This window comes from Moschus berezovskii, chromosome 6 (assembly GCF_049115385.1).
Source record: "Moschus berezovskii isolate FMDL1 chromosome 6, NW_MosBer_1.0, whole genome shotgun sequence".
In the NCBI taxonomy this organism is placed as follows: domain Eukaryota; kingdom Metazoa; phylum Chordata; class Mammalia; order Artiodactyla; family Moschidae; genus Moschus; species Moschus berezovskii.
In genome coordinates this window covers 31289859-31303774 of record NC_142465.1, presented here as the reverse complement: position 1 = coordinate 31303774, position 13916 = coordinate 31289859, and the positions used below count along the sequence as shown (strand labels likewise).

General features: G+C 52.0%; 1 protein-coding gene across 1 annotated transcript; it reads right to left on the bottom strand.

Moving 5' to 3' along the window:
- Positions 1 to 6198: 6198 nt before the first annotated feature.
- KRT8 (keratin 8) lies at positions 6199 to 13444 on the bottom strand. Its single transcript, XM_055395701.2, has 9 exons — positions 13012 to 13444; positions 10402 to 10610; positions 9719 to 9779; positions 9178 to 9273; positions 8445 to 8609; positions 8059 to 8184; positions 7268 to 7488; positions 7093 to 7151; positions 6199 to 6629 (listed from the first exon to the last, which is right to left on the bottom strand). The coding sequence occupies exons 1-9, from the start codon at positions 13354 to 13356 to the stop codon at positions 6457 to 6459; spliced, it is 1455 nt and encodes a 484-aa protein (XP_055251676.1). The 5' UTR covers positions 13357 to 13444; the 3' UTR covers positions 6199 to 6456.
- Between the last annotated feature and the right edge of the window lie 472 nt (positions 13445 to 13916).

Below are 13916 nucleotides of genomic sequence, written 5' to 3'. Positions count from 1 at the left end.
AGAAGGATATACCAGTGTTTTTGTGTGTGTAAACAGCGGGTGTCTTACCCCAGACTCACTTTCCTCTTTCACATTAGTGGTCTGACCCCTGTAAGCATTTGAATTCTGACCCCCTAAACAAACAAAAAAAACTCCAAGTTACCTACATTCTCTGTTCCCATAAGCCCCCAAAATAGACCAGTATCTAGAAGGAAAAGGGAGTTTAGAGGAAACATCCAGAAGCCAGGAGCAGGCTAGTGGGGAAGGCTAGTCTGGTTGCACTTTCCAAATCTTTCTCCAGGTGGCGCCAGAGGACTGAGTAAAGTTACCTATGGAGCCTGTCAACCTGAAGTTGGACTGCCCTCCTCTCCTCTCTTGAGAAGGAAATGGCAACCCACTCCAGTATTCTGGTCTGGAGAATCCCATGGACGTGGACAGAGGAGCCTGGCAGGCTACAGTCGCAAGAGTCAGACACGACTTAGCGACTAAACCACCACCACCACCTCTCCCCTGACCCTAGGCACACCCACCAGTGTGGTCCATTCCTCAGTCCTCCCCTGTAATCCTGCAACTTCCCCCTAGGTTAAAAGAGTCTGGGCAAGTATTAATAAAATAATCTGGGAAAAACAGGTTGAGGTCCTTGCTCTGATCCAAGTTTCGCCCCCAAACAGCCAGGCAACCCTGAGCAAGTGTCTTTCCCTCCCTGATCTTGGGTCTCGTCCTTCACCTATAAAATGAGACTTGACAATATTCCAAGTATATTTCTGAATGAAAGGGGTCACCGGAGAAGGAGACTGAGTTTAGAGACTCATAACTGTATTAAATAAAAGGCGCATCCTGCACAATACAGTTCTATTATAGTGAGTTGGAGTTATTACTTCATGTAATGATGGATATTTTTATCATTAAAAAATTTAGGATTTGTAGTTTAAAAACATAAAGTGAACCTTCCTCACAGAGAGGAAGAGAGTGAACCAAACCCAAACCCAATGAAGCCACTTTGAAAATTGCAGAGCCCAATACACACAGAAGTGAGGAGGAGCAACCTAAGAAAAGTGGGAGGGAGTGGGGAGCAGGGCTGTGCCTTGGGACCCCTTTGCCTTCTTCTCAGCCCAGGCTGCTTCCTGGGTCTCCCTGGTCTTATGGGGAGTAGTCTAGCGCCGCTGGTGGGTGAGAGATAGAGAAGGGGGACAGAGAGCTTTCATCCCGAGAGGGATGGGGAAAGAGCAGGCGGCTCCATTTACCATCCACAGGACACTTTCACATGGCTGACCGGCTCCAGCCTCACAACCACTCTGAGCGGTGTTGATTGTCCCACGAAACTGCCTGCAAACTGAGGTTCAGAGAGAGGAAGAAGTGTGCCCGAGGTCAGAGACACCATGATTGGCAGAGCCAGGATGCCGCCCAGGTCTTCTGATCCTCACCCAGTGCCCTGTCCCACTTAGTCACGTGTCCCTGTTGGGAACTGCCAGGTTCATCTTCCTAAAGCACTGCCTCCATCAATTCACTTCCTTGCTTTCCACCAAAAAAAAAAAACAACTTTAGTGACATTAGTGCTTCTGAGATCAAGTACAAATTTCTCAGTTTAGCATTCCAGGTCTCCATGACTCTCCAAGATGTCCTGAAGATAAGATGGCAGAGCGAGAAGATATCATAGCAACCGTGGAGTCCAGCCCTCTTTGTTCAAGAACAGGAAACTGAGGCCCAGAGAGGGGAGGGCTTTCCCAAACATGCCAGAGCAAGTCAAGGGCTGGAAGCCAGTTTGCTTATCACAGTGTGCTCTTTGTTCATCCTTGGGACTCCTCTAGCAGCTACCCACCTGAGACTGCTTACTGTATTAGAATTAGCTTAGCTGGGAGTAACAGAAAAAAATAATAACAGTGTCCCAATTCAGACAGAAGTTTGTTTCTCTTTCAATTTTCCAGACACATGGAAATATTCTGTCCAATGCAGGAATGACATTTCATGGTGCCATGGACCCAGGGCCTATCCCTCTTCTGCTCTGCCAAGAGTGGCTTCCATTCCCCAGGTCACCTCACGGGCCTATATGGCTCCTGAATTGCAGCCATTATGTATGCATTCCTGCCAGCAGAAAACAGAGCTGAAACAGCTCATGCTCTCTCCCTCTAAGAACACTTCCCAGAAGTTGCACCCTCTACTTCCACTTCTTTCCCTTTCTCACATGGCCACAACTAACTGCAAAGGACTCAAAAAAATTAGCCTTTTTTCCTGCTAGCCATGTGTTCAACTAAAAAGCAGAGTTCTATCTACTGAGGAAGAGAGAACAGGGATTCGGGAGCCACCAGCAGTGAAGGGCACTAAATCGCCACTGAGACCACCATGCATAGCAGCCCCTCACCTTGCCGTGTGCCAAGCATTTAGACCTTTTTCCAGTGTCTGGCTCACCCCACATCACCAATAAATGTTTGCATGACTGAACATACTGAGAAGATATCTCTGAGATGTGTGTTGTGTTTTCCCAAATAAGCTGGAAATAGACTAAGATCTAACTTAGTTCTTTCGCATTCACCTCCGCCATCCACCTCCCCACCCTCCAGGTACCAGGCACACTGCTAGAGGCATATTTAGGCCAACCCAGGCCTAACTCTGTTCTTTCCACTCCCGCCCAAACCATTACAGAGGACTGGTTATTGCTCACATGGGGCTAAGTCCGCTTGGCAGGGAGACACTTTAATAAATCAATACATAAGCTGCTCATGGACTAGGCCTGAACAAATGAATTTTTTCCCCAAAAAGAAAAGAGTTTTTAAAAGGTTAAAATGACTGAAAATATGGCTTTCCTGGTGGTTGAGTGGTAAAGAATCCATCTGCCAATGCAGAAGACACAAGTTTGATCCCTGGTCCAGGAAGATTCCACCTGCCTAGGAAGCTCCCACACTGAGAAAAACCATCCCATTCCAAGCAGAGAACAGCATGTGCAATGGCCCAGGGCAGAAGGAATGTGATGTGAATGCTGCAGAGCTGCACAGCTGCTGGGGGGAAGGGAGGGGACGGGAGTTGGGGGGTGATGGGGGAGGTGTGCGTGGGGAGGTGCCAAGGTGGGGTGGAGGCTGAGCTGGCCCAGGCTGTGGGCCAAGGCAGAGGGGACTTGGGGTTTAATCCTGGGGGTCAACATTCTGGGGATTAAGTAGGAGAATAACTGAATCTGATTTGCATTTTCTTTTGATTTGCATTTTTTGAAGTGTACTTTGCAGACATAGAAAACAAACTTAATGATTGCCAAATGGGAAGGGGGGCAGAAGCAGGAATAAATTAGGAGTTTGGGATTCACAAATACATACAACTGTATATAAAATAGATAAACAACCGTTTCCCATTGTATGCTATGCGTGTGCCAAGTTGCTTCAGTCCTGTCCAACTCTTAGCAACCCCGTATGGACTGTAGCCCGCCAGGCTCCTCTGTCCCTGGGATTCTCCAGGCAAGAATACTGGAGTGGGTTGCCATTTCCTCCTCCAGGGGTCTTCCCAGGGATTCAACACTCCTCTCTTAAGTCTCATACACTGACAGGCAGCTTCTTTACTACCTGGGAAGCCCACTGTACAGTACAGGGAACTATGGCTCAGTGATAAAGAATCCATCTCCCAAAGCGGGAGATGTGGGTTCAATCCCTGGTCTGGGAAGATCCCGTGAAGAAGGAAATGGCAAGCCACTCCAGTATTCTTGTCTGGAGAATCCCCATGGACAGAGGACCCTGGTGGGCTGCAGTCTACAGGGTTGCAAAGAGTCAGACACAACTTAGCGACTGAACAGCAACAGTAACCTGTAATGGAAAAGCATCTAGAAAAGAAGATCTATGTGTATATTTGTCAGTTTATAGATAGATAAGCTGGATCACTTTCCTGCACACCAGAAACTAACACAGCATTGTCGGTCAACTGGACTTCAATTAAAAGAAAAGCTGCACCCTGGCAAGGGGCCCAAGGGAATCTTCTGTGACACAGGCAATGTTCTCCATTACGGTATGAATGTCGAAAGAAACCTATTGAACACTGCCTGCATTTTATTGCCTTTACTGTTATCCTCACAAAGGGGCCTGTGATTGGCCAAGCCTGGCTCCCTCCACCCTTCTGGCCCCAGAGAAGAGGTGCTACTAGGGACAGGCTACCAGAACCACGGGACTGGAGCTGGAAAAACAGCTCCTGAAAGGAGGGGCTCTAATACCTGCCTCCCTGAATCCTTGAGGCTTGAATTGTGATGAAACTCAAGACCCACCACCAGGCAGGTATGAAGGAAATGTGAGGGTCCATCCTTCAGCAGTGTCTCATCTAACGAGAGCTGGAAGACCCGGCTCTTTTGGGATTAAATACAGAAAGCCAGAGGAGATGGTGTCTTAGATACACAATAACCAGGAAAGGAAGGAGGAGTGGGAGAGAGAAAGGGAATTCTCCCTGGAGCTTTCTTTCATAACCAAATAGCAGAGGAAGTGGAGGGAGGGGTGGAAACTCCAGGAGAGCTTTGAAGGGATCTCTGATGGCTGCCCACCCACCCCCCCACCCTGCCACCACCATGTGCCCCCGGCCCCAGGACCAAGGCCTGATAAGACAGGTGGTTGGCGTCCACCTGTGGGGCACAGCTGAAAATACTGACTTGGGGCCTCAGTGGGAGAGAGAGATCTCTCACTGGGTGCTTACTGAGCCTGTTCGGGTCCCAACACCACCATCTGGGCTCCCAGTAAGACAGCCAGTCACATGTGAACAGAGAGCAGATGGCTGATATTGTCTTATGAAATTTTTCTTTCGTTTATTTAAATGTCTGCAGATCCTGATAAAAATGAATTTCGTACTGAGAGCTGCTGCCACAGTAGTTAAGAGTCAGTGCTTCAGATAATGGTGCTGTTAAGTTTTATCAGAGGTTAACGTTTCTGCCCCCAATGCGGGAGACCCGGGTTCGATCCCTGGGTCGGGAAGATCCCCTGGAGAAGGAAAATGGTAACCCACTCCAGTATTCTTGCTTGGAGAATCCCATGGATGGAGAAGCCTGGTAGGCTACAGTCCACGGGGTCGCAAAGAGTCGGACACAACTGAGCGACTGAAAAGAACAGAACAGAACAGAACAGAAGTTTTATCATCGAAGAGTGAAGTCCTCTCGTGTAACCAAGGATGGAACCCTGGCCCTGCTCCCAGGCCGGGTGGAGGGGGCGGAGGACACAGAATGCCTCGGCTGGGTCTGGAAGCAGCTCCATTGAGGTGGGCAGCAAGGGAGGTAGTGAGACAGCCCCCACCCCACCTGCTCATTCTCCTTTGGTGTTTGGGAAAATCTGAAAATGCCCCCCATCTCAGCCGTGCTAAGCAAGGACTCACTTCGTCCAGCACTGAGAGGGCAGCGAATCTGCCCAGAACTCCAGGAGTTGTGGTAGTGGTTGTTGAGCCAAGTACCAGAGACGCCCTGCTCCACCCAGCCCTGCCCCTGCCCTGAACCCTGGAGACCATGTTCCTGTGAGATAAGCAAAACCCCTATACACACCCCACAGAATCCATCCACACCCACATACACACAACACACCCTCCACGTGCAAACAGAACACACACGCCCTTTACATACTCCGCTGTATATCACACAAACACTGCATGTAAATGGCTGGAAAAGAGTGGTGAGGAGCCATGAGGGGGAGGGGTTGTGACCGTGAGTGGAGCAGGGAAGGGGGCATCAGTCCATGCCAAGTCCCTATACCACTGGTTTCTAGAAACTGTGGGTGTGGCACACCCAACTGCTGAGAATGGACTCGAGATCTCTGCAGGAACTTCTTGTGTCCCTAGGGATTCCTTGTCCCCAGGTGCTAAGGAATGAAGATGGTACAAAAGCATCTCTGGCCACCGAGAAAACGCCATGTGCCTGGTTGGGGAGTATAGGCCTGGGATGGTCCAGGGTTCGAATACCTGATTTTTAGTTAGGCCAGTTACTTGGTCTCTCTGGGCCTGATCCTAATGCCAATCACCTGTGAGGTCTACAGAAAGGAAACCCTCCTGATAGTCCCACCTGCTCTGCTCCCCAACAGGGTTTGCTGCACAGATAAAAGTCAAGTGGGGTATTTGAGACCAAGGCATCAATGAGTTTTTCAGCAAAAAATAAGTCTCTCTAGGAACAGCATGAAGGGGCCAAACTCTCCTCCACGTGGCTCCCCACCTCAGCTTCTGATCCCAGAGAGAGGCCTCCTGACAACCTCTCTCCCACCTCACAAACAAGGGCTACAAACAGCATAGCAGGTTGGCAGAGCCAACTGAAGCTTTATTCTGAAAAAAAGATACTCAAATTGGATTTATTCTGAAAAAGACGCTTACATTGGCTTTTAGGTGGGGTCATGGGCAAAAGGGGCAACCCCAGGTAGTCGACTCCCCCCGGATGTGGGCGGAGGACAGGGGTGAAACCTCAGGTCTCCCATGCAGATGCTCCCCTGCACAGCTCCATCTGCAGGAGCCGGTGCGCAGGGGAAGGCTGGGAGGGACTGCAGGAGCCTTTCACTTGGACAGGACATCAGAGGACTCAGACACCAGCTTCCCATCGCGGGTCTCAATCTTCTTCACAACCACAGCCTTGGAACTGGTGCGGCTGAAAGAGCCGGGGCCCCCAACAGAGCCCAGGCTCAGGCTGTAGTTGAAGCCAGGGGTCCCGTAGGACGAAGTCAGTCCACCTGGTCGGGGAAGAGACAGCCACGTGAGTATGGGAGGCTATGCTCACACCAGGTGCTATTCCCCCTATCTCCCTGACACTCCAGAAGTGGTCCCCAGGGAGGGGGAACTGCCCTGGTTCACTTCTCCAAGATGATTGGGCGAAAACCAGGAGCAGGGTGGGACAGGGCTTTGCTATTAGCTATGCGAACTTGGGGAGATGTTAGAGACTTGGGTTCGAGTCCTGGGTCAGGAAAATCCCCTGTAGGAGGGCATAGCAACCCACTCCAGTTTTCTTGCCTGGAGAATCCCATGGACAGAGAAGCCTAGTGGGCTACAGTCCGTAGGGTCACAAAGACTCGGACACAACTGAGTGAGCACACGTGCACGCATGCGTGTGACCTGGCCCCAGCTTCCTCAGCTGCACCAGAGGGAGCCGTAGAGGAGCTGCCCTCCTGCCCTGGCCCCCAAGACGAGGACACTCACCTGCGTAGCCACTGGTGGTCTTGGTGTGGATACTCATGTTCTGCATCCCAGACTCCAGCCTGTACCCAGAGGACACACGGACTGTCAGGGCCAACCCTTGGCCATGAGTGCCCATCCCATCTCCCGCACTCCAGGGACAGTGCACCAGGGGTGGTCAGGGAACCCCCACACCTACCGGCTCTCCTCGCCCTCCAGCAGCTTCCTGTAGGTGGCAATCTCCACGTCCAGGGCCAGCTTGACATTCATGAGCTCCTGGTACTCGCGCAGCTGCCGTGCCATGTCCTGCTTGGCGTTCCTCAGAGCGGCCTCCAGCTCAGCCAGCTTGGCCTGAGCATCCTTGACAGCCATCTCACCACGCTGCTCCGCATCAGCAATGGCAGCCTCCAGGGAAGCCCTCTGTGCGGGGAGGGGACAGGCAAGCAGGTAAAGCAGAGTCTGGCTGCCTCCTCTCCTTCTCCCCCTGCACCCACTCTCCCTTTCCCCTCCAGGGACCCCCTCTCCATGACCTGGACTAACCAACTCCACCCGCCTTATTCCACGACAAGGTAAGAGGGGACTTCCCTCACAGTCCAGTGGTTAAAAATCTGCCCTGCAACGCAGGGGCTCGATCCCTGATCACGGAACTAAGATCCCACATGTCAGCTACCGAACCCATGTACTCTGGAGCCCACGAGACCCAGAGAGTGCACATGCCAGAACTAAGACTCAAAGCAGCCAAATAAATAATTTTTTTTTAAAAAAAAAGAAGACAATGTTACTGGTGGGTGAGATTCAGGAAGCGAAATGGGAAATATGAGCAGCTTCCAGATCCCTCCCGCACACACCTCTCACCTGGGATGCTGTACAGTATGATCCCCATTCCCAACGGGACTAGATCTCTGCTTTCTAAACCCCCTTAAGGCAGCTGATATATAAGCACCCCAGAGGTGTCCTAGGACCCTCTCCCACCCCCAGCCCAACCTATACCTGGCCTTTGAGACCCTCGATCTCAGCCTGGAGACGGCTGATGTTCCGGTTCATCTCAGAAATCTCCGTCTTCGTGCGACGAAGGTCATCCCCGTGCTTCCCAGCCAGTGTCTGCAGCTCCTCATACTGCAGAGGTGAGACAAGCAGCGAGGTTGAGAGGGGACTCCTGGTCCCTCCGAGTAAAGAGTACCCTCAGCCAAGTCACCAGAGCCCAGGTCATCTCACACCCACACAGCTCCGTACCTCTGGGCCTGGAACATCCCATCCCTGTCCCCCAGCACGACTCGGCAGCCCCGCTCCCAGCAGGCAGAGTCTGAAATCTCGCTTCTCCCTCAAGGAAGGACTAACACCCAGAACTACCCAAAAGGGGAGCCCCTGTTCTTTACCTTGATTTGGTACATGGTCTCGGCCTCAGCCCGGCTGCGGTTGGCGATCTCCTCATACTGGGCCTTGACCTCAGCGATGATGCCATCGAGGTCCAGGTTGCGGTTGTTGTCCATGGACAGGACCACAGACGTGTCAGAGATCTGAGACTGCATCTCCCGGATCTCCTGTGGCAGGAAGGGGAGGTGGTAAGGCCCTGGCCCTGCACACAAGGGGTCCCCTTCTGTAGAAGGGCCTTCCCCAGAGGACAAGACAGTTAGGGTGGGAGAGAAGGCCAAGTTCCTAAAGAAGGAAGATGGGTCGAAGACCTGGAACTTGGAGGGAAGTAAAGATGAAATGAGGCCAGGATAAAAGGAAATCCAGCTTTGGGAGACAGCCCTTCCACGCTCTCAGCTACCAGTATGGCGCCCCCGGAGGGCTCCCATACGGCCCAAAGGATCTATCTAAATCCTAGGGACAGAGCAGGTCTGAGGTAGCCGGGTCACCACTCTGCATTATGTATGATGACCTTGGACAGTCTCTTTCAGTTCTCTGAGCCCGTTTTCTCATCTGCGAAATGGGGTAATAAACCCTCCCTCATTCAGGGAGACAGAACATAAAGGACATCCATGCCAGGTTACTATTGGCAGCTGGAATTACTCCGGGTTGGGCCCTTGTCTGTTGGTACACTGGCAGGGCTGGAAGGAGCCTCTGACGGGGCCAGGGAACTCCAGTCTCCAGCAACTAAGAACGCACCTCTTCATACAGTTGCCTGTAGAAGTTGATCTCATCAGTCAGCCCTTCCAGGCGGGACTCCAGCTCTACCTTGTTCATGTAAGCTTCATCCACATCCTGTGGGGTGGGGAAAGGGGAGCCAGAGCTGAGTGCCCACTCCTGATTCCAAGCGGGGGACACCCAGCCTCCTATACTTAGAACTTTCTAATTGCCTTCCCCACGCAGTGACCCAGTCCTGTCTCTGCCCCACCACACCTGTATTCCCAGCCCCTTTGCCTCAGCTTCCTGCACATCCCGCCTCCTCCCGCCTCCTCTCCCCCTCCCCCTCGTCCTAGAAGCCTTCTATAGCTGGACCTCCAGTTCTTCTGCTCCATTTTCTTAACCATGTCCCCAACACCCATAGTTCTGTCCAAATGCACCTAACTCTGTCCTTCTATGTTCAGTACCTAGGAGGCACCCAAATGTTGTCCCATCACTTAGAAACATTTAAGAACAGAAAGCCTCTAGCCTGCGTCTCTAAGTGCCAGCCTTCCGTGTCTGGTGGGGGAGGGTGCTCCCTCACCTTCTTGATGATGACAAATTCATTCTCCATGTCTGTGCGCTTTTGGATCTCTTCCTCATACCTGATAAAAAAGACACAGAATCAGAGGATGAAAGGGAAAGGTGAGGTTGACATGGGTCTTTTGAGGGGGGCAAGAATATCTGGAAAATTCAGTTAATGGAAATGTAAAAAGATATGAGATAGTTGGTCTGGTCCAACCAGCTACTGTCTCCCCAGCCTTACCCCACGCCATCCCCAGTCAGTAAGGAAGCCTAAAGCAGGAAGTGTCTCTCCAAATCCATGAATATACATTGGATTAGGCATATGAGCAGGGTTAATAACAGTGACTGACAGGAGACCTTTGACAGAACTTTCTGGAATGTGCCAGAAATAGGGGATAAGGAAGAAATAGGAGCCAAGGCTGTTAATATACAACAGAGGCCTGTTGGCTACCTCTGTCTCCTATCTTAAATTTACTATGTAAACTCTAGAAGATAATTTGTTGTCCAGATCAAGACAGTTCTGTAATTGAAGGGAGAGGGAAGTGCTATTAAAAACGGACATAAACCTAGACTGTCCTGGGGTCACCCTAATTATAGAGGACTGCACTGCCCAATAATCAGAGGGCCTTGGGGTCTGAAACCCCTGGTCCCAAGGGGCCAGGCAGGGTGAGATGATTTCAGTTGGGGAGGACGGAGGCTCACTTGGTCTTGAAGTCCTCCACCAGCCCCTGCATGTTGCCAAGCTCCACTTCTAGCTTCAGCTTCTCCTGGGCCAGAGTTTCCAGCTGCCGACGGAGGTTGTTGATGTAGCTCTCAAACATGTTGTCTATGTTGCTCCGGGCAGTCTTCTGCTGCTGCAGGAGGTTCCATTTGGTCTCCAGAACCTTGTTCTGCTGCTCCAGGTGCCGCACCTGTATGATGGGGCAGAAAAGCCCACAGTCACATCAGGCCAGGGCTCAAAGTCTAGCATAAAGCAAGCACTGTGTTTTCCCTTAATCCACTCCCCAAGCAGTTGGGTCTCTAAAACTGCATTAGTGTTGGGCTGCAGGGAGACAAGTGGGTACACGGTTGGAAGCAGATATCTAGGAATTATGTTGAAGTTATCCTTTCAGGAAAATAATAGGTATTATTGATTGAGATGTATATTACACATCAGTAAAAGTAGCCAAGTTTTGATTAACACTTTTCATGACTGAAAGAAATATAGATGGTTCATGTCAAACAATCATGATTATTATTTGGAGTGGCTTTGAGAGACTCATAGATTACAGGGAAACTTCAGCCCTACGGTCCACAAAGCACTGGCCAGAAGACCTAGGTTTTAGCCTAACACTGCTACTGATCTTGAGTTGCTTCCCCTCTCTGAGCCCAGGTCTCCTCAACCCTGCAATGGCCTAGATGATCTCAGGCAAGCCCTATCCAAACCCCATCTCTAAGAGCAAGAAAGTAGGTAAATCTGTCTGCAAACTGAAGACCCTCCTCCCCACAGCCCTCTCTTTGAGTTCTCCAACATCCAACCCCACCCTACTCCACCCTGAATCCACAATCCTGTCTTCCAGTCCAAAACACAAAGGTCCTAGGTTCCTTGGGTTTGAGGAATCCAGATTTTAGGATGAAATCAAACCATGTTGGAAGAGAAATTTTTTTAAAGAAAGAATAATAAACTGGTTCCAAGAAGAGGAATTTTTTTTTTTTTAATTAACCCAAAGTTGGAACTTCTTTTAAGTTAGGAGGACTTGGAAGAGAAGTGTGTCTTAAGGGTTTGGTTCAGATCCAGCAAATCCATCTCTGTAAATCCCTTTCTTCCTCAGCTCATTCTGTCCCAAAATTATAAAAAATAAGTGATTATAACATTTACCCTTATTAGACTGCTTAATGTAGGCCAAGCACTGCTAAGCTCTTACACACATTATATGCCTGAATAGGCAAAACCTCTTGGATTTAGGGGATTAGGGAGCCCATTTTGTAAATGAGGAAATCAGATTTAGCAAGTTAGTCCATCAAAGGAAAGGGGAGAGTACTGGGGACCTTCAGCCTCTGCTTAACTACTCACTGGGAAGACCCCAGAGCTAGCAAAAGGCAGTCAAGAAGTCAAGCCAAGGGTCCTTAAGGCCAAGGAACCAGCAAGCCCTCCCCAAAAACAGGGGAAGGCCCGTTTCCCAGGGGACTCCATTCTTAAAGGCGCCAATCTGCCCCAGGATTTCCCTCCTTCCGCTCCCACAATGCCTCCCAGGAGACAGTCAGCAGAGAGGAACTCATCCCCCAGCGCTGGGGGCCCTGAGGCCTTAAGGGAGCAACAACCCCCTCCCAACCCCAGGCTGCAAAACCCGGCCTGGCGCCTTCCCTGGAAAAGTGGAGCCAGGTCACTGGGGCGGAGCCGAGGAGCGAAGAGTGAGGGGACAAGGGCCGAGGCGGGGGGAGAGGGGCGTTGGCGGATAGGCGCTTTATCTGGAACCATAAATCCTGGGGTTTAAAAGAATGTGAAACGCGGGTAGGATGTCCCACGCCCGCAGACTTTGAATCCTGCATGGACTTTCCTGAAGCCAGTCCCTGGAGTCCCACCCCACCCCACCCCACCCCTACCCCACTCCACCCCGACACACCCCCCTCACCCCCACCCCCAAACCCCAGGTGCTAAGTGCTCCCCAGGAGACTAGGAGCGGGTCTCCAGCCCGCAGCCTCTGCCCCTCACCCCTCCGTGGGGGCGGGTCTCTGCCCTGCCCGGCCCCGCCCACAAGGTCAGCTCCTGGGGCCCTGGCCAAGTTATGACTCATCTTGAGGCCCCCCACTCTCGGATCCCTGGGACGCCAAAGGCCTGGATCAATATTTGCCTGCTTGAATCAAGACTGCTGCTTCCTTCTCCTAGAATCCTATCAAATGCCTACTTTAAAAAAAAAAAACAAAAAAATTTTTTTAAGCACAGGAGTACTACTGGAAAGGCCTTCTCCTTACGGAGAAGGGTGACCCTGAGGGAGGAATTCCCCTCCCACCCGACAGCTAAACACCTGGAACACTTCGAGGTTGAGAGCTTTACAGACTTGGGGTGAGATGGGCGAGTGAGGCAGGGGGCCCTCAAGATTTAGAGTCAGAAGCCTCCAAGATCCCTCCCTATCCCTTCCCCTGCTCAAACCCAAGTGCGCAGAGGGGCCAAGTCACGGTTGGAAGGCAGAATGTTGCCAGAGTGGGTGGGGCTCAGCAGGACACTAGTGAGGGGCTGGACATGTGCCCATGGAGGGTGGGATGACCAACAGAAAGGGCTGGGATCCTGGTCCAGCCCCAGGCACTGCCAGCCACGCAGTGGGGAGCCCTCACCTTGTCGATGAAGGAGGCAAATTTGTTGTTGAGAGTCTTGATCTGCTCCTTCTCCTGGGTGCGGACGGCCTGGATGTTGGGGTCCACCTCCAGCTTGAGGGGGCTCAACAGGCTCTGGTTCACGGTGACAGCTGTGATGCCCCCCAAACCTGGGGCCCCACCGTAGCCTCCAACCACACTCATGCCGGTGCCCAGGCCACCCCGAAAGCTGCTGCCGCTGCCCACTCGAGAAAAGGACGAGGAGCTGATGCGGGAGCCGGGCCCGCTGGTGTAGGAGCGGCTGCTGAAGGACCTGGGGGCGGAGGTAGACACCTTGTAGGACTTCTGGGTCACCCTGATGGACATGGTGGAGGCTGGAGAGGAGGCGAGGAGGCCGAAGCTGAGTAAGAGTCGAAGAGTCGAGAAGCTGCTTCTCGGTGGGGTACAGCTCCCCGAGGGCCTTTTATAAAACAGAGCCCAGCCCCTGAGGAGGGGATTGGCCTTGTAGCTGAGTGGCTAGGCCCTGAGGGGGCAGGGCCTAACCTGACACCTGCCACCTACAGGCTGGACTCAGGTGGGGGCAGCAGAGAGCTGCTCCCACCCCAGAGCCCACGCCTGCACCACCCTGGAACCCAGGAAAAGGCAATTCTGTGAATGTGAAAGTGCAAGGACTCTGCCAGCCTCTACAAGCTCCCTATAACAGAGCTTGCCCAGGGCTGCCCAGCCACTGCAGCCCCAAATCCTGGGTCTTATCTCCTTCCCTCTCATGGGAAATAAATGCACAGACTGGGGAACACGGCCAGCAAGGGACCGCTGGCATTTGAGTCTCCTCTGAGCAGCCGATACTCCAAAGACACCACCCTGAGTTCTTTCCTCCACTTCGTGTGATTACGAAGGTCTGCCCAGGCTGGACACTTGGGTTCCGA

Bases quoted from the DNA above. Each gene is read 5' to 3' on its own strand.
- KRT8 (XM_055395701.2), bottom strand. From the start codon at position 13,356: ATGTCCATCAGGGTGACCCAGAAGTCCTACAAGGTGTCTACCTCCGCC. The intron at 9,780-10,401 runs GTGAGCCTCCGT...CTTTTTTATCAG, and splicing joins GTGGAGGACTTCAAGACCAA to GTATGAGGAAGAGATCCAAA. The intron at 8,610-9,177 runs GTGCGTTCTTAG...TTCCTGCCACAG, and splicing joins ACAGGCAACTGTATGAAGAG to GAGATCCGGGAGATGCAGTC.